The sequence below is a fragment of the Zonotrichia albicollis genome, chromosome Z (genome assembly GCF_047830755.1).
Source record: "Zonotrichia albicollis isolate bZonAlb1 chromosome Z, bZonAlb1.hap1, whole genome shotgun sequence".
NCBI classification, from domain to species: Eukaryota; Metazoa; Chordata; class Aves; order Passeriformes; family Passerellidae; genus Zonotrichia; species Zonotrichia albicollis.
The window spans coordinates 16,093,208-16,119,053 of record NC_133860.1 but is presented as its reverse complement, the minus strand read 5'-3'; the positions used below and the strand labels follow the sequence as shown (position 1 = coordinate 16,119,053).

Sequence of the window (25,846 nt, the reverse complement as noted above, 5' to 3'; positions counted from 1 at the left end):
AGCTGCAACCTGCACCTGAAGAACCAAGAGCCTGAAATCAGGAGGAGTTCACAGCCCAGGCTCAACACACGAGGATCTGTTGAATCCTCTCGGGACGTATCCAGAGACCCTTTGTGGAGCCACAGGACAGCCTCTAGGACCCCGTGAATCCTGAGCAGCCTGCTGACACTGGACACTGTTCCAAGGTTCTGCTAGCTCTTCTGTGGGAATCCTTAAAATCAGAAGGTTTTGGGAAAGCTGCAAAAGGCAGGCCTCAGAGACTGCAGAACTGTGATTAGAGCTAGGTAGTAGCCATAAGATAGGTCAGAAGAAAAATTATGTAAGACAGAGAAAAGTAGGACAAGTAGAACAATGATCTGTGTATAAACGCTTTTCTATAACAACTCCCTCAGTTGCATAAAAATATATCTAGCAAGATATTAGGAAGATCTAAGCTTAATAATGGAGCTCTGTGCATTGTGTTTTAAGGCTTACAAGTAGATATTGTATGTAAAATAAGCATGCAGTGTTTTAACCGAAGGTAGGTGTGCTTATAGTGGTTGGATAGAACTACTCTCAGTATGCCTTTGCTTTGTGTGATTGGTCAAAAAACTTTTAAAGTTGTAACGTTAAGTTCCTGGTCTGCCACTTGGGATGTGAGCTGATGGCATCTTCCCATTGTCATAAACATGTAATGAGACTGATGCTGGAAAATAAAACGGCTCAAGATGCATTCCTCGCAGTCCCATCCCATTTGTGATTTGTACATAGCCCCCAGCGATACTCTTCCCCTCCTGACAACACTGTCCTTTGCAAAATGTGGGGTGATGGTTGGGAAGAAGTGCCCTCACAGAAAGAGAAGTTCAATTTTTTCCATCAGAGTAGGACATTATTTCGATCTGGAGATTTTGGGCTCAGCAGGAAAGAATTAATGTGGTGAAGAGACATTTCTATAAGTTTTTCAGATGGGCAAAGACTTGTGTTCTTTTCACAAATATGAGGTCCTCCCTGGACCCAAGAGCCTGGCAGTCACTGGATCTCTATTTTAGGGAGAACTATGAGCGGGGTGAGGGAGTGTCTCAAATTTTTCCAGCGTATGCAGCTCTTTTCTCTGCTCTGAGAAGGAAAGCCCCCTTGGAGGGGCACCTTGCCTTGTGCAAGGGGCAGCCTCCCGCCAGAGCCAGCAGGAGAAGAATCCATTCAGGGACAGAAACTGCTGGATCCCACCCTGTCGGAGCGAAGGGAGACAAGCACATCCTATTGATGATCATTGAGTCTCAAATTTATTGATCCAGCTTACATGCTTTTATAATAGCGTTAATTAAGCTCATACATATTGCAGAAGATAAGCTCATCATTGGCTACAGATTAAATGTCAGCTCCTTTTTTGTAGCTACATTCTCAGGATGCTTTGTGGTTTTCTGTTGAGACTAGTACTTGTTTTTGCATCCTGCTGTTGTTGTCTTACTACCTGCTCAAGGACACAGTTTCTTGTAATCAGAAGGCTGAGAACTTACTGCTTACAGCTGCATTTTTACTGCTTAACCAGCTGTATATGATCATGGCCTTTTTCTCTCAAGCCACGTCTGCACAAAAACTCTCCACATTTCCCCTGTTTTCTTTTTGTGCAAGGAGGTTAGTCTGCCAGGTTTTTTCTATCATTCGGCTGACCGTATTTTGAATACAATTAAAAATACAAGGCAAAATAAGCAAAAGCATTAAAAGCACACCCAGTATCCCTATAGCATGTGTCACAAGGTTCCTCAGCCACTGTCCAAGCAATGGCTTTTACCCCAAAGGGCATTCATTGGTTAAAACCACTCCCAACTGAGCCATAATGTCCCGCCCTATAAGGCATTGCATGGTAGGTGGTAATTGGACTATTGAAAAGAAAGCTGTTGGCTGTTTTCAATCTATGCGAACCCGAAGAGGAGGAGAACAGCTAGCCAAGGTTAAGCCTCCAACCCCGGTGACTGTGGTGGCTGCTGGCTGCAAAGGTCAGTGTTGAGGCCAACAGCTAGGGCTAATAATGCTGGAATCTGCTCCAGTGTCCATCAAGCCTGAAAACGATCTTTTCTGTCCTTGAAATTCCACTTCCACCCTTTTCTTGGGTCGCTCATAAAGGTTCAAGGTCAGCAAGGTAAGAACTCCGGTGGATCCAAAACCATTTTCTCCCCTCTCTTGTCCTCTTATAGCCTGTAATCCCTTAGTCATTCGCTCAAGTGGCACCATCTGAGCAATCCTCTGTCCCTTATAAATTTGGAGTGGGGGGAAAAGGGTATGTACCATGACCATAATTTCTCCTGTATAATCCCCATCAATGACACCAGGCAAAACAAATAATCCCAACATAGATACAGATGATCTTCCGAAAAGCAGAGCACCCACCGCTTGACCCTGTATAACAATAGGTCCCTGAATCCCTGTCGGGATTTTTTGTGGGTGCAGGGTCATCAGCGTAACTTCTATGGCGGCTGCCAGGTCCAAGCCGAGGCTCCCTGTTGCGGCGGGTTGGAGACAGGAGGGGGTGCTGATGCTGCAGCGAAACTTGTGTCGGTGCGCAGTCACTGCAGTTCGTGCTCCTGTTGAAGCTTCCTGGTCCCCACCTGCAAGTGCCCGTATTGTGGGTGTCCGAGCGGCATTTTTGGCACCAACTAGCCATTGAAGCCAGTGCAGCTGACGCTTGAAGTGGTGCAAGAGCAGCTAACACCTGATTTTGAGAGGTCTTTGCTTGTTCTTGTAAGCCTAGCCCTAATTGTGCTACACATTCATTTACAAGCCCTTGCCAATGAGCATTGAATAACAATTGCTGATGTTGAGTAAATATCAATTTAGCTATTCCCCGACAATCATTTACTAAGAGAAGACTGGTATCAAAGATATAGTCTAACATTTGTTTGGCTGGCTCACTTTTCACTCCAAATTGACTAACAGTAGACCTCAGCTGAGATAGTAATTTCCAATCAAGGGCTGTAATGGTAGCCTGCATGCCCCCTCCCTGCTGTGGACTGAATACAACAGGACAAGCTAGCTGGGTAGCAGCGCTAATAACCCCGTCATCCCCTTTCTCCAGGGCGTCTTTTCCCAATGCAGCCCAAGCCTCCCTTCACTCCCTCGCAATAGCCTCCACTAGGTCGTTTTCCGCCCCAGGGATAGGCTCATTAATTTGTTGGAGCTTTTTGGTGGTTTTGGCCATGACTCCTGTTCTTCAGGGGGTGCGGAAGGCTCACAAGCGCACTCTATACCCAGTCCTGCCGAAGCAGAGGAGGACAGTGAGGCAGGCAAAAACACCGTCCTAACTGCAGGGGCTAGGGGAATACCCGCGTCCTGATAATAATCTTTATTACTGCCATGTGCAGCTGTTGCCTGTTCGGCCGCTTTTCTTTTGGCTTGATATTGTAAAAGCTCATTATGAACCACCATCCATAATTTATCTAACTTCCTGGCAGTTTTATCATCCTCTAAAATAGCCTCCCACAATAAATCACCGAGCTTACGCCACTCTGTTAACTCATGAACAGTGTGGGGGTTAATAAAAACTCCCTTAGCATACCCATAGGCTAAGAGCCCTAGTAAATCCTTTTGTAAATCTATTCCCCTAACCTGCCATTTTTGTAAAAAGGCAGTAAATAAATCATATGCTGCTTGCCTCTCCATACCTAAATCGTCAGCGCTGTTGCAGCTCTTCAAGGTTTTGGCAGCATGTATCGGCTGGGCTCGTCTGTACAGTCACCCAGCGCATGGCACGTCTCAGCTTCTTTTTTCCTTTTTTCTCCGCGCTTATTTGCCGTTCCGGCTTCTTCGGGACCCGACCCGGTTCTTCACTCCTGCATGGTCTATCGCCATATCAGGTCGAGGTCACCAGTTGACGGAAGTGAAGGGAGACAAGCACATCCTATTGATGATCATTGAGTCTCAAATTTATTGTTCCGGTTTACATGCTTTTATAATAGCGTTAATTAAGCTCATACATATTGCAAAAGATAAGCTCATCATTGGCTACAGATTAAATGTCAGCTCCTTTTTTGTAGCTACATTCTCAGGATACTTTGTGGTTTTCTGTTGAGACTAGTACTTGTTTTTGCATCCTGCTGTTGCTGTCTTACTACCTGCTCAAGGACACAGTGTTGATGTTTTCTTGTAATCAGAAGGCTGAGAACTTACTGCTTACAGCTGCATTTTTACTGCTTAACCAGCTGTATATGATCATGGCCTTTTTCCCTCAAGCCACGTCTGCACAAAAACTCTCCACACCACCCCCCCTGCAGCACATGGGGGAACGGTTTTGCCCACGACTGAGAAGTTTTTTTCTGCCTCTCTGGAGCACGTGCAAAAGGAGATGACCCTTCTCCTTCTCCTTTCTCCCACTGGGCATGTGAGCCAGCCTCATTACCTTCACTCTCAGTAAGGGAGGCTGCTGACAGCATTGCGCTGACTAGCGCACCAGATCTCTCTGCATTGCAGCCAGCAATTGAATTCACAACAGCATGCCGTGCTGGCAGGGGCTGACCCTGCACTGATTCCGCCGCCTCCTTCGCTCCTTCCAAGGCTGAGAGAGCAGCCCACGGACAGACCTCCTGCACAGTTTGTCGTCGTCCCTTTGAAAAACGCCAATCACTTGGTTTTAAAATTTTTAAAAGTTTAATAGTAATAAAATGGTTTAAAAAATAGTAACACAATTAGAGTAATAACAATTTGGACAAATTGAATTAGGACAATATGAGACAATCAAAACAAAGAGTTATGGATGTCCGAGTGCCTTTTTCTGGCCATCACAAGCCCGAAAAAGGATGCCCATTAACGAAGGATTAACCCTTAAGAACAATAGCCCGTTGCATATCCATACACTTCATATATGATGCATAAATTCCATTCAAACACAGGGTTCCATATGGTCTTCATCAACTTCTTCCCTCTAATCCTAATAGTGCCTTTGAGGCGGGAAGAAGTTAATGTCTTCAGGTAAGAAGGCAATAAGTTCTTTTTCTCTGAAGGATTTAGGTGTCCTGTGGCTCCTATCTCACTGCAGGTCCTTTGTTTTAGACAAAGCATCTTACATAGCATAGTTTCTATTTTAACAATTTTTATAGCCTAAAACTATATTTAACACAGTACTTAAGAAAATTAATACAGCATCACTTTCTAACACAACACATATAACATTCATTTTAATATTTGTGGAAAGCCAATGATAAAATACATGCCTTTTTCACAGTTCCAATCGTGGTGACCCTGCCCTAGCCTGTTTCGCCGCTCCTGCCAGCCCCGCCGACTGCTGCAACACCTGCCCTGCCACTCCCACCGCATCCGGAACCACTCCCTGCGGATGCTAACGTGTTGCTAAGCAACAGCTCCGCGGGGACGCAGAGCGCACCTGTGTCGTCCCCCTGCATCCAGGGGAAGCCACGGCGCCTGATGCGGCTCTTGCGAAAGCAGCACCCACTGCTCTGAGGTCAGATTTGGTGCCTGCAATCAGCCTGCCAACCCTTCCCACAGCGGCTGAGCCCACGCCAGGAACCAAGAGAGACCACGGCAGTGTTTCTGTACACGCCTCTGCCCCCCCTGCTGCCTTCAGAGGCTCCATCCTCCTCATCAGTGTCTGTGTCCGAGCCTGCGACCGTTCCAGCGTCCCCTCTGAGCTCATCTGGCAGTGCTGTCTACCCCTGGAGCAGCAGCTGGGACAGCGAGAGAAGGCACCAGCAGCTCCCCCAGCAGAGGCAGCACAGCTCGACAGCTGTTTGCAGACGTCTCCTGGCTGAACTTTGAAACTCACTGCTTTTCTGAGAAACAGCATTTTCACTTGGTCAGTGGGTTTTCGCTGGGGTTTGGAATGCCTGACTCCTATGGCAAGTGTCAGGGGCGTGGGGGAGGTTGTTTCTGGAGGGATTACCTCTGGTCCCAAGCTCGGGGGGTATGGGGGTGATGCTAAGGAGCAGAGAGTGGGAACACTGAATCATAGGGGAGGGGGACACAGCGGAACTTGGGCATCTCTTGCTTGTTCTGCGGAAAGAAGACTCCCAGGTCTGGGACGGAGATCCCCAGGAAAGCTTCTTCTTCCCACCTGCCATCGTGCAGTGCTGGTTCTGGGGGGAGGAGGCCTTTGGTCACTTCTGTCCCAAAGCACTGGCAGCGTGGTGAGGGTGGGCTGTGAGAGCGAAGACCCTGCCCCATGGGCCAGGTCTGGGCTGTTTGGCTTGCTCACCGGGGCCCAGGCCCAGGCCACCGTTCCATGGGCCAGGTCTGGGGTCCTCAGTCCACCCACCAAGACCAGGGCCAGGGACTCCGCTCTGCCCAGTGGTGCAGGGTCCAAAAAAGCCTCTGCTGCTGCTTCTGTTCTTTCTGAGAGGAAAAAAAAAACAAAGGTAGAAAGAGCTACCAGCTCAAAGTGCTGGAAAGCCATGAGACAGCCTCAGCCCAAGCGGTTCTGTTAAGGGCTGTGGCCAGGGCATTCCAGACATTTTTTCACCATTGTTTGGTAACTATCTAATGAAGAGTGTCCCACTGAGAGTCAGCTGAGTAACGAGTAACAACAATCACACCAAAATGACTATGTGTCATTCTACTTTATTAAGCAATTTTGGCATATTTATGCTTCTCTATACACTGTTTTACGCCACTACTGCCTAATGTTCATTGGTTAAATGGCTCAATTGACTCATACATGTTATTTACCGATTGGTTGTCATGCTCTAAGCTTTTTTAGCTAAGGTGTGCTAAATTAGCAGTTCTCATATATTTGGCATCTGGCTTCATTTTTGCACAATGCGTATTCTTCCTTGTTTTATCTATTCGAGGACAGTAGTCTATCTTGTTCTGAGGACAGTACATGGTCTTCAAAGTAACTCTGTAATCTGCAGGCCAGGGTTGTCCAGTTCTTGTAAGAGTACAGCATGCCCTTGTTCTGCCAAGAATTCTACACATCCCCTTTTTTTTTCTTTTTGGAAAACCCAGGCTCATTTAACAATTGATTCTAAACCCTTTTTCATACAAGAAAGAATGCAACAGAGAATAACAAGCGCAGCAAAAATAACAGCAAGAAACCAAACTCCTACTATCAATAAGGTTCTCAACCAGCCAGTGATTCCCAGTTCTTTAAGCCATTTGTCAAAAGAACTTTTAACAACAGTGAGTTTCTTCATATTATTTTGCTGTTGGAAAAGCTTTTTGTCAGTGGATTCAGAATGATCAGAAAGATTCATACAGCGCATTCCTTCAAAATCTTCACAGCCATGTCTTGTGCTAGTAACAAAAAATCAATAGCTACTCGATTTTGTAATACAGCATGTCCTACACTGTCAACATCAGTGGTGAGCTTATCTAGCACCTTGGAGGTAATGTTAATTGTTTCCCTGTTCAACAGGCTAATTGTTTTAACTGAGCGAGGGCTTTGGCAGAAGCAACTTGTGGTGTAAAAAGTGAAGCTAAAATGAGAGATGGTCAGTCCCACATGATTTTTTCTTTAGTAGTTCTTTGTTTCAGGATTCTGCAAGCCTGTATCGGGACCAAAAGGGACTTTCAAAGATGTCAAAGAGCAACATCTCCAGTCAATGGGCCTTCTCCTGAAATTCAGCTGTTTGGACTTGAAACAATGAATATTCTTTGCATTGTTGTTTGGGTTTTTTATATTGTAAACCTTGTTTTAGTGATACAATAGGAGTTGATGTTCTACAGGTAAAGAATCTCCTTGATCATACTATGTCAGCATTTGATTGAGGTTTTGATTGGCAATGGATAAACCTCTCAAGATGTGTCTGTTCTCTCTTCTGCATGGGCCCAGGCAGAAGAATTACAAATGCAAGTTTTTTTATTTTAATTACACTGAGAAAGGTTGAGATGTCACATTCATATTTTGTAAAAAATCCCTTTGCCCAGGATTTTTCTCCTGGGAGGCTGAGAAACTTCAGAGAAAAAAGAAAACAATAATTATCTCATTTGCTACTCCAGTGCTTTGTTCTTTTGGAATGTGGTTGGAGATTGTTTACCAACAGGTGATTGTGTCATTAGGTTTCTGGTGTGAGCTGTTTTGACTAATTGGCCAATAAGTGCCAAGCTGCGGCAAGGCTCAGGAAAGAGTCACGAGTTTTCAGTATTATCTCTTTAGCATTCTGTAAGTATCCTTTCAGTATTCTTTAGTATACTTTAGTATAGTATTTTTTAATATAATGTAGTATAATAAAATATTAAATTAGCCTTCGGGGAATATGGTGTCAGATTCATCAATCCTTCCTATCACAAGGGTCCCCAAGGGAGAGTTTCTTTGCATCTTATTCTCTCTTCATTTGCTATAGGCTCTGACATGGGAAGATACCAGCAGGTGCAGGAGGGCCACATATGGGACCTTGCTCTTGCCGTGTAACACTATTCCTCTGCCCAGAAATTCTCCCCTGGGAGCAAAAAAAAGGGCATTCATCACCAATGGCAGCACTGGGACAGCATAATGATGAGGGAGAGGGAGAGGGAGAGGGAGAGGGAGAGGGAGAGGGAGAGGGAGAGGGAGAGGGAGAGGGAGAGGGAGAGGGAGAGGGAGAGAGAGAGGGAGAGGCTACTTCATATCTGCCAGCCCTGATAGCTATTGAAGATTAAGGATGCACTTTGGCAATGAAGAAGTCCTGCCATGGCCAGAAAGAGATAATAGCCCTTCTTGGGGTGTCCCCAGAACTCCTCCACCCTTTCTGTGGTGTCCCAGAGATCCAACGTGTTTCCTGTAGTGTCCTCAAAGCTCCCACACTCTGCCTGTGGTATCTTTAATGCTTTTCTCACCTGCTGCCCTCGCTGTGCTCCCTGCCAGCTCACTCAGTGTCCCCCCAGACTCCATCACCGTCCAGAGGGATTGGGGCTCTCCTATCTCATGGGTGTCCCTTGGCAGGAGGCTCAGCCCTCTCTGATATAAAAGGAGCAGAGTCTGGGCTCCACACACAGCCCCCAGCACCATGGGCAGCCAGGGCTGATGCTGCCGCTGCTCGTCCTGGCCCTGCTCATGGCCCGTGGTGCTGCATCCAGGGAGGTGAGAGCAGCCCTGGGGCAGTCTGGCCGTGTTGAGCCGTGCTGTGCTGAGCTGTCCCAGGTGCAGGGTAGGGGGCGAGGGGCTGCATGCCCTGGCTGTGCCATCCCCATGGTGTGTGTTTTCTCTGTGCCATGCTCTGCCACCCCAGCACACAAAGGTTTTGCCTGAGGGGCTGCAGGTTCTGGGTGCACTGTCCTCCACCATGCTGGGCCATGCCACAGTGCAGTGTCCATGACCAAGGAGGCTGCCAGCTCTGGGTGTGCTTTCCTGTGGCTGCTGTGGGTCACCTCCCCCTTCCACCGGGTACCTCCAGCTCTGCTGCCCTGCCCAGAGACTGAGGGTTGCTCTCCTGAGTGCTGCCCATGCGCTGGTCCCAGCTGCCAGGGCGAGGGGCTGTGCCATGGGACACACATGCCCTGCTCAGCCAGGCTGAACGTGGGACTGAGCCTGGGCACTGACCGAGCCACCACACAAGCCCCAGGCTCACCTGCAGGGCCTGTGGAGAAACGAGCTGGGCTCTTACATGACCCTTTTGGCCCTGAACACAGCTGGGACCTCCGTGGGCTCCTGGCACAGTGCAGCAGCAGCCACCAACAAGCAGATCCTGCTGTCACCCCTGCAAGGAGCCCAGCAGCCAAGAGCTGCCCCAGCTTTGGCTTCACTGTGCAGCGGCAGCTCCCAGGTACAGCAGTGACAGCACCCCCTGCCCATGCTGGGAGTCCCCTGGCTGGCACTCCCAGTCCTTCGTGGCACCCAGAGGAGCCCTGGAGTGGGCGCAGAACTGGCCCACGCATCTGGCCCTGCCTGGGGAGATGGAGGGGATGCGGGACATGGGATTGTGGGGGCGACTGTCTGGGACAGTGCCACAGGCAGAATGGGAGCTTCAGACAACGTTTATTAAATAAACCCTGGTGGTGTTTGGAGGTCCCCAGTATGAGGAAGAGATTAAGAATCTGACTGCATGTTTCTCAGAAGGCTGATTTATTATTTTATTATATTATATCATATTAAAAATGCCAAACTAAAACTATACTAAAACAATAGAGAAAATAGTACATTAGAAGGCTTGAAGGGAAAACGATAATAAAAACACGTGACGGACTCAGAGTCCAACACAGCTGGCTGTGATTGGTCATTATGTAAAAATGATTCTCATGGAACCAATCGAAGTTGCACCTGTTGGTAAACAATGTCCAGACCACATTCCAGTGGATTCAGATAATAGTTGTTTACATTTTTTTTCTGAAGCTTCTCAGCTTCTCAGGAGAAAAATCCTGAGCAAAGAAGGGTTTTCAGAATATATCCTGGTGACATTTCACCCTTCTTTATTATAATCAAAATTTTAAAAACCAGTGCTTGTGATTCTTCTGCTCACCCTTGCAGAAGAGAGAACAAACATGTCTCAAGAGGTTTATGTGTTGCAAATCAAAACCTCAATAAAGTGCCCATATGGAATGATCAAGATGATTCTTTACCTGTATAACATCAAATTCTATCGTATCACTAAAACAAGGCTTACTATATAAGAAAATGCAAAAAACTATGCAAAGAAATTTCATTGTTTCAAGTCCAAACAACTGAGTTTGAGGACAAAGTCCATCGACTGGAGATACTGTTCTCTTACATCTCTGAAGGGTCCTTTTTGGTCCTGAAACAGGCTTGCAGAATCCTGAAACAAAGAACTCCTAAAGAAAATCCATCAATAATTATTTAAAACCCGCTGACAGTTATCAAACAATTTTAATAAAATTTCTGGAATGCCTTGGCCACAGCCCTTAATTGATCCACTTGGGCTGAGGCTAATTCTTGGCTACTTGATGCTTTTGAGCTGGTAGCTCTTTCCATTTTTGGGGGGTTTTTTTTGGGTTTTTTGTTTGTTTGTTTGTTTGGGGTTTTTTTTTGTTGTTGCTGTTGTTGATAGAACAGCAGCAACAGTAGCCTTTAGGACCCTGCAGGGGTCCTGGCCCTGCTGGATGGACCAGGAATCCTAGACCCGGCCCACAGAATGGTGGCCCAGGTCCGGGAAGGGGGATCAAAGCCCCCAAACCCAACAGTAGGTGTGGCAGAGGCCCCGGCCCACATAACCAGGCCAAACGGCCCAGACCCAGCCCACGAGGTGGGCTCTGTGTTCTGACAACCTGGCAAACTGCCAGTACCTTGGCAGCAGGAGAGACTGAACACCTCCTCCCTCTTACCCCAGAACCACCAGTGAAAATTGGCAGCTGGAGAAGAGAAGTTTTCCCGAGAATCATCATCTCACATCTGGGGGTCATTTTCATTCCCCAGAGCAAGTGAGCAATGCTCACTCTCCACTGTTTCCCTTGCCTCTGCAATGCCAATGCCAGTGTTCTCACTTTCTGCCCCTCAGGAAGTGAGAACCACCTCGACCCCCTCTGGGCTTGGGACCGGAGGCAGAACTTCCAGGAGCCCCCTCCTCCATGCCGTTGGGACACACGAGGGGATTCAGGCATTCCAAAGCCCAGCAAGAAGCATCCAACCAAACTCAAACTGGCCCACAAAAAACACTGTGTTCCAGAAAATCACTGAGTTTGAAAGTGTTCATTCTTGCAGCACTGGCTGTCAGCAAACGACTGGGCCGCTTCTGCTGCAGGACAGGCTGTTTGCAGGGTCCAACGCAGACTCTGATGCGGACTGTTGTAAGTAAAAAAAAAAGATGGGGACCTTTCCTAACAGTGAGGAGAAGAGACTTAGGAGTGGGGGGAGACATGCAAAATAACCCCAAGACTGGCATGCCATGAGAAGCTACTGCTTCGAGCTTGCTAAAAGGACCCCCAAAACAACGAGCCAACATAGAGCTGAGAGATTGGAGTGATGTCGAGACGTGAGGAACAGAGTGCTGAGCCTGCAGAGATGCTGAACACCTTCATAGTCCCTCACCCTGAGCACGGGGGTCGTCCCGACTCTGGAGACCCAGAGAAAAAAGGGCGGTCATCAACATCTGCCTCCCACAAGGACCCCCAGCTCTGCCCCTAGTAGACAAAGCTGCGCTTATCCTCCTCCTCCTTGTCACCCTGGGAGAGACAACGAAGACTGCAGACCCGTCGAGTTGCCCAATCCTGAGCTGATCACTTTTAATAAAGGCATTAAAAGGAGAAAAAGTCTCCTGCCCTGTTTATTTCAGCTGGGAGCTCATCCGGGATAGCCACGCCGGAAGAGGACACCAGGACTGGCCATCTTGGATCTTCGGGACAGCTGGCTATCAGGACCAGAGAGATTGGCTCAGAACCAGCGACGCAGAGGAGCACCGGAGCACCGGACTGGTGAGAAATCCAGTGGTGGGAGTGGGAGATGAGTGCGCGTGTGTGAGTGAGACAAAGGCCAGCAGATGGACTTTTGGAGCAAGAAGGATCCTTTAGTACCGCGTTTCCAGACCCCTGTGAAGAAGCCAGCCAGGAACAGAAGGAAGCGTGTGGAATTAGTGTGAGTCGTCTCCTAAGAGGGAAAGAAAGAGGGCCCCCCTCCCCCACTTCAGGCGTGCGGAGGGAATAGTTGTATGAGTGGCACGCAGCCCCAAAAGTCCTGACAGAGAGAAGTCAGGCAGATTGTAAGTCCCAAGAAGGATTTGGGCAAGCTCACAAGACCCGCAGGCAAAGTAAGTCCTGACAAAGGGTTCAGGGAAGGAGGCTGTGGCTTGTTTTTAAGTCCTGATACGGTCAGGCCTAAAAACTGGAAGGTTAGGCAAACTAGAAATCAGGCAGATTTTTTTTCCTGACAGAAGGGAGTCAGGCACAAACCGGCTTCTTACACCAGGGTTTCATGTGTTCAAGTCCTGATAGATATAAGACCTGACATTAGGAAAGTTAGGCAATCAAGAGATGGGGCAGTTGTTTCAGTATAAAGTCCTGAGCATCAGGCAAATAAATTTTTCTTGAAATTACCTGTCAGTAGAGGCACCTTTGAGATTTTTTTACTGTTCAGGCCTGAAAAATGGGAGGGTGTAATACTAGAAAGACCAGCAAGAGACTGAGGAATATACATCCCAATAGTCCCTTAGGAGAACTGTTAGAGAAATGGGAATCTATAGAGGCCACAGAGGGATTAGATAAAGTGAAGATGATCCACTACTGTGTAGAAGTCTGGCCAGAATTAGACATGCAACGAGGATGGCCTTGATGTGGGACAGGGGACAAGTGGATGTGCCAACAACTAAATCATTTTTTGACAGCTTGAGGAGATATCAATCCTGAGCAATTATTGTATGTAGCTTGCTGGTTAAAGAACGCTATTGGTGATGAAGGGGTGCAAATTTGTAAGGTACAGAGGAAGAAAGAAGGGAATGAAGGAGGGGATGATGGAATTAGTAAAAGATGGCACCCCCTAGATTATTTGCCTCCTTCTGCCCCTTCACCTTATAATCCTCTTCCTCAAGCACCTCAAATGGCAGGTCCGGTTCTTCCCCCAGCTGCCATCTCATTACCACCTGCTCAAATTCCTCCTTCTACCTCTTCAGCTTCTGCTATGATAAACCCAATATCTCCCTTAGTAGCCACTCCCTCACCACCCCCTTCAGCTCCTCCAGTTTCTTCTGCATCACTACAAGTGCCTACTCCACCTGCTGCATTCTTCACCCCTTCTCCAGCTCTGCAGAGGAGAACATATGTGGCCCGAAGTTTAGAGTCCGACTAGCTGAGGGCGAAAGGCCGACGCCCCTCTGCAATTCCTGGCCAGCACCCTTCGGCGTCTGATGGCCTCGGGCTGTGCTGGCTGCGGACTGGCGTACATCGCTGGTATAGGAGAGGAACGGAGCTGACCATTTCCCGGGGGTTAAACATCGGTTTATTGAAGGTGATGCCGGATCCAAACACCAGGAAACCAACCGGGAAAAAGTTTTTTTCATAGGGGGTGAAAACAGGATTATAAAGGAGGGGGGTGGGTACAGGCGGAGCCAATCGGGAAAGGTGAGGGGATGAACTTCACAGAACTGACACTCCATGGAGACCAATAATCAAAAGGTAAAGGAGGTGTCCTGGGACCCCAGCCAACCACCATCTCCAGAGAGGAGAAGGTTCTCGAAACCTGGGAGGAGGAAGGGAGTGATTGACTGGACAGGGAGGAAACAACTTTCACTTATAAGGGAAACCAGGGGAGGAGCAATTACATATCGGCAACTATGAATAGCGGTTACTATAGCAACTTAGCTGACAGGCTAGCACTGGCGGGAAAAACTGGGGGAACGAACCCATTTTACACATAATAGGGGAGAACAATACATAAATTGGGGGAATAACACAAGAAACTTAACAACACACTACCACACAGCTCTACTTAATATCCACTCAGGCTCTTCTCCCCCTCTTATTGCTGTCCCTTTACCTCCTCCTAGTTGGGACACAAATGTCTCCTTGCCCGATAAATAACTATCAGCAAATATACCTGCTGATGGGCAGAAAATTCAGGGTAACCCAGATATCCCTCAACCTAGTAGTTTTGCATCTGAAGATGGGCTGTACTGTAACACCAGATCCAAGACCTCCAAGGCAGAGAGAGTGTTACCCCTCAGAGAAGTTCCTCTGGGAGGAGTAGCGGGAGGTGTTATCTTTGTGAATGCCCCTCTAACTGCTTCTGAGGTGAGAAGATTCAAGAAAGAGTTGGGGCATTTTATTGAAGACCCAGTCAGCATAGCCAACCAAGTGGATCAATCCTTATGTCCAAATATCTACGCTTGGGGGGAAAGTAATTCTATCCTAAATCTATTATTTTCCCCAGAAGAGGTCCAGATGATAAGGGCAGCTGGCATAAGAATTTGGGAGGAAGATAACCATCCAGGACCCCAGGTGCCAACAGGTAAACAAAAATTGCCACTAACAGATCCCAATGAAAACCCTAATCAGGAGGAAGGGAGGAAGGCCATGATGGAATATAGGTCTTTGATAATATGGGGGGATCAAAGAGTCAGTTCCCAAAGGAACTAACACCCAATTGGCATTTGAGGGTGTACAAGAGAAGGATGAATCTCCTGCTGCTTGGCTTAATCGCGTAAAGCAGAACTTCCAATTGTACTCTAGAACAGACCCAGACACCCTGGAAGGATAAGTGCTACTGAAAGTCCAATTTGTTACCAAATCTAGGCCTGGTATACAGAGAAAACTGGAAAAGATTGAAGATTGGCAAGAAAAGGACATTAATGAGTTATTAAGAGAAGCATTGAAGGTGCATGTAAGGAGGGATGAAGAAAAAGCAAAGGCTAAGGCTAGGATCATGGTTGCAGTAGCTAGAGAAAGTGTGGAACGGGCAGGTCCACACCAGGAGGAGGCAAGTATAGGCCAGTATTGTCAGGTGCAAGAGAGATGGAGAGACCTCAAGTCCCTTTGAGAGAACGACATTGCTATTACTGTGGAGAGGCAGGACGTGTCAGGATGTTTTGTAGAAAAATCAGTCTCAATGAGGCAATAGCCAGGGAACAAGATAATTTAGGGAAGATCCTTAGAAGTGATGATTAAAGGTGTAAAGGACTTTACACTTTAGGGGACCCGATGCAACATCTAGAAGAGCCCTTGGTAAACATTCAAGTGTGACCCCTAAATAAAGAATTAGAATTCTTCAGTAGATACAGGAACAGATAAGTCCTGTCTCAACAAAGTACTAAAAATACCCTAAAACATCTGATGTTAGACAGAAACAGCTAAGTAGAAAGGATATCCAATAACACCAAAACTGGCTAGTACACTAAACTTATAATAAGTGATGTGAAAGTAAAAGGTAACTTATTGTTGTCTTGTTGTGTGTGTGAGAGTGAGTCACAAGCAAAGTCAGCCTCAACTTCCCAGTCAGGTGAGAAGGGGGCAGTGGAAGTGTGTGTGTGACCTGCAAACCAGGCTTGTGTCCCCCGGGCAGGTGGGGGCTGTGACCAAAGTGTGTGTGTGTGTGACCTGCAAACCAGACTAGTGCTCCCCAGATGTGTGAGGGAGCCGTAGCTGTAAGAGTGTGAGTGACACGCAGTTTCACAGGTAAATGTGCACCAGAGGCAACCAGAGTCAAGGCCCTTCCAAGAGGCTCAGAGATACTGTGACCTGTGGGCCAACCCCAAGGTGAGGGGAGCCACAGGAACCTGTGATTTTCTAGCAATAATGATCCACTTTGTGTCTTGAGGGTGTGAAGGAATGTGTGAAAGTGAATGAGAAATAAAAGTGAGTGAATGTAGACAAATTAGAATTGAGGTAATGTAGATTGTGCATTATAAGTTTTACCACATCTCCTTAGAGGGAAGTGTATTGTGTAGAAGAATAGTGTGAGAAAAATAATTAAATGTAAGGGATTGAAAGAAAAGTAGTATTTAAGCTGTTAGTGAAAGTAAGAAACAGAAGCAAGAGACAAATAGATAAGATCTTGAAAACAGAACAGAAAACCAGTAAGTTAGATACACAGAAAAATAGGAGAATAAAAGCACTTTGGGAGTCAAGTTAGCTAACAGAAATACAACTCCTTGCAAAATACAGAGTTTGCAGAAGTTGATGAGAGAAGCATGCAAGCTATGCAAAAAGAGAAATTAACCAATTGTACATTAACCGGAGAAACTGAGTTTTGATAGAATCATAAAATAACAGATCATTAATGCCTTTATTTGAAAGCCCATTTCAGGTACTCTTCATTACTAATTCAACTGTGCAGACCAAAAGAGAAAGGTTGAATCCACATCACTCTCACCCCCTGGCACTGGACCAGGATTCAACATCAGTTTTTTTCCCCCTGGCATTCTGGCATTGGACCGGACTGCACCCCATTCTCCCTCTGGCATTGGACCAGACTCCACCCCACTCTCCCTCCGGCATTGGGCCAGACTAAACATCAGTGTTTCCCTCTGGCACTGGGCCAAAGTCCACACCACTCTCACCTCCGGGCACTGGACAGGATTCAACCACATCACAAGTTAATTCACCTGAGTATACTGTGATTTAAAGTTGACTCTCAGAAGGAAGAGTCAAAAAGACTGAACTGTATGGGAAAATAATTAGTATCAGAACTCTAACATAGCTTAAAACGATTCAAGACAGTTCTGTGTAAAATATGTTGGTAAAAACTCCTCCTTGTCACCCTGGAAGAGACAACAAAGAGTGCAGACCCGTCGAGCTGCCCAATCCTGAGCTGATCACTTTTAATAAAGGCATTAAAAGGAGAAAAAGTCTCCTGCCCTGTTTATTTCAAAACCAACTTTCTTCTTATTACCCAAAGCAACTGGATCAAGTTTATGAGTTCCTATATACAATGATTTAAGAGAAACCAACAGAAGAGGAAAAGTGCAATAGAAATTGGGAGAATCCAAAATTGTAAGGGCAAAGTTCGATCCCCGATATCTATGCTAAACAGAATCATCAGGCTCCAGGCAATATTAGAGATAAAAAATGCTATTAATAGAAACATCTCAAAGGAAATTAAAAAGACAGCATATGTAAATAACCAAGAACAAACTCCTACACTTGATTCCAGTTGTTGGGATAACCTATGGATTTTCAAGGAAGATTTATGGGAAAAAGTAGCTTTCCTCACAGTGTATATACTTGGAAGATTGCTCTTTTCACTATGCTTACTTCCCTGCTTCATTAAAATAGTAGTATTGGTTGGGCAGACCAACCTAAAGATCTCAAAAATTTTAACCTGAAGAAACCAAGAAAGGTAACAAAGTTAAGTAAACATGTGTCCGGTTTTCGGCTGTTTGGAGGGCCTGGAAAGGCCCGGGGTGGCCTTGGGGCAGCCCGCGTATCAAAGGACGAGAAGAGGCTTCAGTTCTTCTTTCGGTCTCTGTGTTTATTAATTGTTTATCTAAAAGATTTTCTTTCAGCCCGACAGAGGTCTGCTCAGCAGCCAGCCATGAGCACCCTCCCCTCCCCTCGGACGGTCACCTGTCTTTATACCCAAAGTTGCGTATACAATATTTATCATTTTTCCCCAATACCTTTCACCCTTATTGCCCGGTGCACTTTTAGTAATGACCAATCCCAAAGTGCCACCATCACCACAGAAGATGGAGGAGAAGAAGAAGAAGAAGAAGGACAGGACACACCCCAATTCCTCCATCTTACTTCTCTAAACCCCCCTGTACATAAATCCTAAACCCTGTGTTTCACTCTCTAATTAACTAATCCCTTCACCATTCACTCCGGTGAAATCCTCCTATCCTCATACAGGTGTCGTCTCCTGTGTAGGATCAAAGTCCAGCCACCAGACACTTCTGGCAACATTCCAGGACTCCCGAGCCCCCCAAGGGTGGTCTCGGTGACTCGGCACCTCAGTCCTGAGGTGCTGAGATCCCACAAACATGATTACCAGAATGCTCAAGAAATTTATAATCAATACAAATAAATTAAAGAGATATGATGCTCATGAGTCTGAAATTGCAAGTTGATGTGAGCTTAGGTTTAGGCTTGATCAAAGAAAAAGAGTAGGGACTGTTATAAGTAAAAAATCTGCCAATTTTTTTAAAAAAAAGGTTGCAGAGGGAACAAGTTAAACTAGTTGCTGCCAAGGTGGAGTTCTACTTATTTGTTATTGGAATCACTGGTCGTTTTCATTAATTGCTCCTTTTGTATCTGGAGAGTCCTGCCTAAAAGCCAGGCTGATGGCCCTTCTCACAGTGAAAGGAGGGGACATGGTGGGGGGACATCAGAAGGCATGCAAAATAACTTCAAAACCACATGCCATGGGAAAGTCACCCCATCAAACTAACCAAAAGACCCCAAAAACAATGAGCCAAAACAGAATTAAGAGATCAAAGTGATGTCTGGTCATGAAGAACAAAGTACCGAGCCTGCAGAGATGCTGAGGACTATTGTTGCCCCTCAAGATGAGCCAAGACCTCAGCTGGAGACAGGACCCCAGGACGGCAAAACCCAGAAGCTGTAACACTGGGTGTACAGCCACTGCTCTTGTGAGGACAGGACCCCCAGCTCTGCCCCTTAAGGAACAAAGCTGCACATTCCTCCTCTTCTGAGTCACCCTGGGAACAACAACGGAGAAGCTGCGGATCCATCAAGCCTGCCAGCCTTGTGCTGATCATTTTTAATGATGGCATTAAAAAGGAGAAAAAGTCTCCTGCACTGTTTATTTCCGTTGGGACATCTGCCACAGGGCTCCTCTCACCCCTGCATTGCTCCTCTCCTCCACAGTTCACAGTGTGCCTGCGGTGCAAGGGGCAGACCATTTACCAGCAGGTCTTGTCCGTGGAGAGACCCAGCAGCCTGCAGGGCTGGAACTGGGGCTACTGCGGCCACTACGCCTTTTACCACGCCCTCTACCCCCGTGCCTGGTTCGTGTACGAGCTGCCGGGACAGCAGGTGGTGCTCACCTGCCGACAGGTCTCACCCGTCATCCCCCATGACTATAAGGTAAGGTGGGGACGGCATCCCCGAGGGCAGAGCTGCTTGTTAGCACCTTTCCCAGCGTTTCCCAACTCCCGAGGGCAAAGCTCCATGCTCGCTGCTTTCCCAGCGTTTCCCCAAGGCCGCTCTCAGCAGCACTGAGGCAGCGCGTTGAGAGTTGCTGGGCAGCCCATGAGAAGTGAGTGTCATGTCCTGCTGGTGGTACTGGGGAGGGGAGAGCATGAATGTTCTCCTCCAAAGGAACAGGCCCTGATGATGCTCTTCCCTTGTTCAGGCCGGCACGGGAGTCACCCATGTGACAGCATTCAATCCTATGGGATTGGGTAGAGAGGTGCGGCAGGACCTCCTGCAGGATGGCCGGCTGGATTCACCCCCTGGTGAGTGCCTCCCTCCTCCGTGGGACGGGGGCAGGGGGAGCAGGGCAAGTGGGTGGCCGTGCTGCTTGTGGGCACCCAAGCCAGGGCAGAGCTCTTTCCTCCAGCCTCCTTGGCTCTTCAAAATCTCCCCAGGATGCTGTGGCTTGTTCCCAAATTTAGGCTGTATCCAAACTTCCTATTGCTTGTCTAATGGAATAATACCACAAGACAACACTTGCCCTTGCTGTGGTTCTCCAAAAGCTGGTCATACCACTTTGGGGCTGTTCTTGACAATTAGTGATGCCATGACACTCTACGAGGAGTGGGAGAGGAAGATCGAAGCGTGGCAGAATCCCATCCTGGAGAACAGGCAGGGTAGATGGGAGCACCTTCCCCGTGGCCTCCTGGGCTTGGTTGCCACAGGAGCATCACCACCTCGGCCTCCAAGGCTGAGCTTCCCTCTTTCCCACAGCCAGCTGCCTCCCTGGTACAAGTCAGCCCTGTTTAATGAGCTCTACTTCTTGACGGATGGAGGTACCATCTGGATGGAGGTGCCCCCTGATTGCCGTGCCGAGGAGCTGCAGGGGCCGGCAGGGGCGGGGCTGTCCCACCTCCTCCCTGTCCTGTGGGAGTACGGAAGGTTTGCTTATTTGGAAGGTAACTCACAAGGATGTGAGGCATTCTCCAGCCTCAAGCCCTCCCATTACTGTAGCCATGTGTTTTGAACCTGCCATGGTGATGTTTTTCACACTCCAGTGGGTAGGGGGCAGTGCTATTCCCAGGAAAAGCCCTTTCAGCCCTGAAGGATAGGGCATGGAGTGTTCCCCACATGCCTGGTGCTCTGTGTAGAGAATGAAACCCTCTTGGAATGGGAGCCCCTGCCTGTGCTGGGAAAGATGCCCCTGTCCAGGGGCCCATGGAGGGAGGAGCTTTGCCCCTTGTCCCCTGCCCATGGCAGTCTCCTTTCCCTCACCACCTGCCCTGTCCTGCCAGGCCAGGAGTACCGGATGTACAACGCTATGATGTCCATTTCTACGCCTCCTTCGCTCTCATCATGCTGTGGCCCAAGCTACAGATCAGCCTGCAGTATGACATTGGTGAGTGTCCCCAGAGCCCTGCCTTGCTGCCTGCTCAGGCCTTCACCTGGGGAAGAGACAGAGCCTTGGGCACAGCTGCTGCTGCTGCTGCAGAGATGTGTGCCTTGGAGCCAGCATCCTCCTGCAGCCGCTCTGCTGTGCCCATCACTTGCAGCCCTGGAATGTTGCTGCTCCAGCAGCTCTGTGCCCAGCACTGGGGATGCCTTCTTGCCATGCTGGGGGTGGCCAGCTGGTTCTGCCTGCCCTGGGGGCACCCCTGGTCTTCCCAGCTCTGTCCTTGCCTCTTGCAGAGCAGACTTGGAGCTGTTTGCAGACCCCCAGTGGGACATGGGCCACGGGCCATCACTCCAGGCTGAGCGTGGTCCTGCTGGCCTGCAGCAGCTGGGGTCCCAAGGAGCTCCATGTGATGAGTGGGCTGACAAAGAGGAGCCCAAGCCATACAGGGTCACACAATGATCTTCAGGAATAGGGGCAAGAGAGGCCACTACTGAGGAAAGGGAACAGGGGCACTGATTGGTGAAAGAGAGGAGACAGTGTGTGTTTGCAGAAAAGCTTTATTTGGATAATAAAGGTGCTGAAGGGGGTGCTGAAGGAGATGCTGAAGCTGGAGGATGGGCTACAACTTGGCAGTGTCTCTTCTCTGGGAATTCCAATGCTACCAGCCTTCAATCCTTGAGAATAGGCTTGCGCCAGAATGTGTTGTAGCCAACCCTGACGGGACACAGACAGAGGAAGGTAAGGATGTGACATGGGAGTGGCCCAATGCCCACACAGCCCTGTATCCTCCCAAAACATTTGCACCTTGTCAGGATAACCAGGGAAGCTGTGCACAAGCACCCTCTCCTCCCTCACTTTCACACTGGCAGCAGCTCTGCCAAATGCTGACTACCACAGGCTGGGAGCACCCCTCTTCATCCCCACCCTGGGCCACTCAGGATTTCTTCTTAGGCCTTGGGCTTTGGAAATGCCTCTCAAGTGGCGAAGCTTCCCTTGAGCTTGTCACATACACTTTGCACACCAAGTCCTTCTGCTGCCTTATCAAGGAAAACAATACTCCAAAAGCCTTTTGGAGTTACTTACCTGTATCACAGCCCAAGTGGAACAGTGTTATCATTACTGGAACTGTGAAAAATTCCTGTAGTTACCATCTCACACTACATCCAGGATGAAGACTGACTGATGACTAAGGTCAATCATCCCATGACTTGACCACAGCATTCCTAAGTGAGGCTTCTCAGTGCCAGCCTGGATCTAGAATTAAGTCACTGCCATAACTGCGGTAAACCCTCCCAAATCACCTTATCAATGTTGAATTAGTCAATGGTTAAGTGCAGCCATGACCTGTAGACAGAAACCATTGAGCAGTTCTGAGACTGAGAGCAGAACCAGCTGCAGCTCAGATCCATCAGTAGTTTAGAAAGCAGAGGGCACCTTCCTGAATTTCTGATTCATTTTAATGGTCTCACTTCTCCATCTCTTCCCTCCATGTAAATCATTCTACATTGTTTCTAACCCATTTTTTCCTTCCGACGTTTTACCCCTGCAGAAATCAATCAAGCGAACCTTGCCATGGAGATTTGCTAAGTCCTGTTTTTGCAAATAGATATTAAAACTCCTTTTGCCAATGCCTGCGAGAGTGACTCCTAAATGACCAAAACCACTCATTTGTGACAGCCCCAACCCCTCAGGAGTGCACAGGGGATGTGTGCAGGGCAGGGATAGAGAGCTCACAAGGTGGATTTCCAGTCGTTTGCAAGATCCTCTGAGTGTAATCTCAGCAGCCACATGGTCTTCAAAACTTCCTTTCCATCCTTATCCACAAAGCACTGGCCCGTGAAAACAGTGATGGTATCTGTGGGGACAGGACAGGAGGTGGAGGAGAGCGTGGCCGAGGTGGCAGGTCAGTGCCTGCTCCAGCACAGGGGACAGTAGACCCCTGCTGCTCCCGGCCTCTGAGCACAAAGGGGATGGGGAAAGCAGCAGGAGGGCTCACAGGGCTGGGGTGTCACACGGACATGGGCAGGCAGTGCAGGCTCCAGCCCCTGCTGCCCCTCCTGCAGCCTGGCACTGGGAGCTGGCAGCAACCGAGGAGCTCCAGGGACAGGGATGGGGGAGCTGCAGGGAGGGAGAGCAGTGGGGATAGTGCAGGGGAAGGCAGGGAGGGCAGAGGAGAGGTCTGGTGACACAACAACGATGCTTAGAAAAGACAAAATACCTGTAAAGGTCCAATGGACAGTGAAACCAAAGGTGGGCTGGCTCTGATAGGGGAGCTGCTGGAACCCCACCAGAGGTGATTCCTTGATCTCTTCTGGGGAAGCTGACACAGCTGTAAAGTACTTGCCAGTGAAGTCACCATTTTTATTTACTTCATAAATGGTCATGTTGGAGCCCAGGTCATTCTGCCATTGCCCAGTCAGCTTACACTGGAGAGGAAGGAACTGAAAGAACTCAGCACTTGTGCCACAGCACAGCCTGCAGCCACAGCCCCCTGCCCACCCCACCCTGTACATCCCATCCCTGACAGTACCCTCCAAATATGGGGGAGGCCGTGAGCCCCCAGGGCCAGGAAGAGCATGAGGAGCAAGGGAGTTGCTTGCACCATCTCTGCAGCAGGCAGGCAGCTGATTGACCTGGGGATGTGCTCCTTGCAGATCGCTGCTGATGCTCCTGCTCCTTCTCCTTTTTATTGCTGCCAGATGGGCTGTGGGTGGTGCCTCTGGGCAGGATGTTGTGCAGTCTGGGTGTCCCCAAATGTATCAGCTATCAGAGGGGCTCATGACAGTTGATCTTCCCAGAATGCCTTTGTTCCAAGATAAATGCAGGTGGACAGGCGGGTGACATGCTCCAGTATTGTGGTACCACAGTACCCCTCCAGCCTCCTTCAGTGACCCCAAGGGAGAGCTTCTTTGCATCTTTGCCCCTCTCCATTTATTGTGGGCTCTGACATGGGAAGATACCAGTGGGTGCAGGGGGGCCACATATGGGAGCTTGCTGTGGCCATGTGACATTATTCATCTCCCCTGAAATTCTCCCCTGGGAGCAAAAAAAGGCATTTGGTGACAAATGTCAGCACTGGAGCAGCATAATGATCTGCTGAAGAATGGAGAGGAGAGGAGAGGAGGGGAGGGGAGGGGAGGGGAGGGGAGGGGAGGGGAGGGGAGGGGAGGGAGGAGAGGAGAGGAGAGGAGAGGAGAGGAGAGGAGAGGAGAGGAGAGGAGAGGAGAGGAGAGGAGAGGAGAGGAGAGGAGAGGAGAGGAGAGGAGAGGAGAGGAGAGGAGAGGAGAGGAGAGGAGAGGAGAGGAGAGGAGAGGAGAGGAGAGGAGAGGAGAGGAGAGGAGAGGAGAGGAGAGGAGAGGAGAGGAGAGGAGAGGAGAGGAGAGGAGAGGAGAGGAGAGGAGAGGAGAGGAGAGGAGAGGAGAGGAGAGGAGAGGAGAGGAGAGGAGAGGAGAGGAGAGGAGAGGAGAGGAGGCTACTTCATATCTGCCAGCCCTGATAGCTATTGAAGATTAAGGATGCACTTTGGCAATGAAGAAGTCCTGCCATGGCCAGAAAGAGATAATAGCCCTTCTTGTGGTGTCCCCAGAACTCCTCCACCCTTTCTGTGGTGTCCCAGAGACCCAACGTGTTTCCTGTAGTGTCCTCAAAGCTCCCACACTCTGCCTGTGGTATCTTTAATGCTTTTCTCACCTGCTGCCCTCGCTGTGCTCCCTGCCAGCTCACTCAGTGTCCCCCCAGACTCCATCACCGTCCAGGGGGATTGGGGCTCTCCTATCTCATGGGTGTCCCTTGGCAGGAGGCTCAGCCCCCTCTGATATAAAAGGAGCAGAGTCTGGGCTCCACACACAGCCCCCAGCACCATGGGTACCCAGGGCTGCTGCTGCTGCTGCTCATCCTGGCCCTGCTCATGGCCCGTGGTGCTGCATCCAGGGAGGTGAGAGCAGCCCTGGGGCAGTCTGGCGGTGCTGAGCCTGCTGTGCTGAGCTGAGCTGTCCCAGGTGCAGGGTGGGGGGCGAGGGGCTGCATGCCCTGGCTGTGCCATCCCCATGGTGTGTGTTTTCTCTGTGCCATGCTCTGCCACCCCAGCACACAAAGGTTTTGCCTGAGGGGCTGCAGGTTCTGGGTGCACTGTCCTCCACCATGCTGGGCCATGCCACAGTGCAGTGTCCATGACCAAGGAGGCTGCCAGCTCTGGGTGTGCTTTCCTGTGGCTGCTGTGGGTCACCTCCCCCTTCCACCGGGTACCTCCAGCTCTGCTGCCCTGCCCAGAGACTGAGGGTTGCTCTCCTGAGTGCTGCCCATGCGCTGGTCCCAGCTGCCAGGGCGAGGGGCTGTGCCATGGGACACACATGCCCTGCTCAGCCAGGCTGAACGTGGGACTGAGCCTGGGCACTGACCGAGCCACCACACAAGCCCCAGGCTCACCTGCAGGGCCTGTGGAGAAACGAGCTGGGCTCTTACATGACCCTTTTGGCCCTGAACACAGCTGGGACCTCCGTGGGCTCCTAGCACAGCGCAGCAGCAGCCACCAACAAGCAGATCCTGCTGTCACCCCTGCAAGGAGCCCAGCAGCCAAGCAAGAGCTGCCCCAGCTTTGGCTTCACTGTGCAGCGGCAGCTCCCAGGTACAGCAGTGACAGCACCCCCTGCCCATGCTGGGAGTCCCCTGGCTGGCACTCCCAGTCCTTCGTGGCACCCAGAGGAGCCCTGGAGTGGGCGCAGAACTGGCCCACGCATCTGGCCCTGCCTGGGGAGATGGAGGGGATGCGGGACATGGGATTGTGGGGGCGACTGTCTGGGACAGTGCCACAGGCAGAATGGGAGCTTCAGACAACGTTTATTAAATAAACCCTCCAGCTGAATCACAAGGTTCAGAAGGCACTCTCTTGCATTCTAGAATCCTGCCCACTGAAGAGTTTGGGCAGAACTGGATCCAACTTAGCCCCAAGTTTTTCAATGGATTATGTCTAAAGGATTATACAGGTGGAACAGAAATTTTTTACAACATAGTACCACAGCATTGAGGATGGCAAATCAGATATATTTATATAAAAACAAATAATTTATTATGATAATTAGA

The 25,846-nt window shown here is 49.1% G+C and overlaps 1 protein-coding gene across 1 annotated transcript; it reads right to left on the bottom strand.

Moving 5' to 3' along the window:
• Nucleotides 1-21,317: 21,317 nt before the first annotated feature.
• LOC113460671 (avidin-like) lies at nt 21,318-23,462 on the bottom strand. Its single transcript, XM_074532868.1, has 4 exons — nt 23,298-23,462; nt 22,986-23,193; nt 22,502-22,622; nt 21,318-21,481 (listed from the first exon to the last, which is right to left on the bottom strand). The coding sequence occupies exons 1-4, from the start codon at nt 23,370-23,372 to the stop codon at nt 21,436-21,438; spliced, it is 450 nt and encodes a 149-aa protein (XP_074388969.1). The 5' UTR covers nt 23,373-23,462; the 3' UTR covers nt 21,318-21,435.
• Nucleotides 23,463-25,846: the final 2,384 nt, after the last annotated feature.

Coding starts and splice junctions, on each gene's coding strand:
- LOC113460671 (XM_074532868.1), bottom strand. CDS start 23,372: ATGGTGCAAGCAACTCCCTTGCTCCTCATGCTCTTCCTGGCCCTGGGG. Junction 22,623..22,985: donor TGTCCATTGGACCTTTACAG/GTATTTTGTCTT, acceptor CTGTCCCCACAG/ATACCATCACTGTTTTCACG. Junction 21,482..22,501: donor AACGACTGGAAATCCACCTT/GTGAGCTCTCTA, acceptor GTGTCCCGTCAG/GGTTGGCTACAACACATTCT.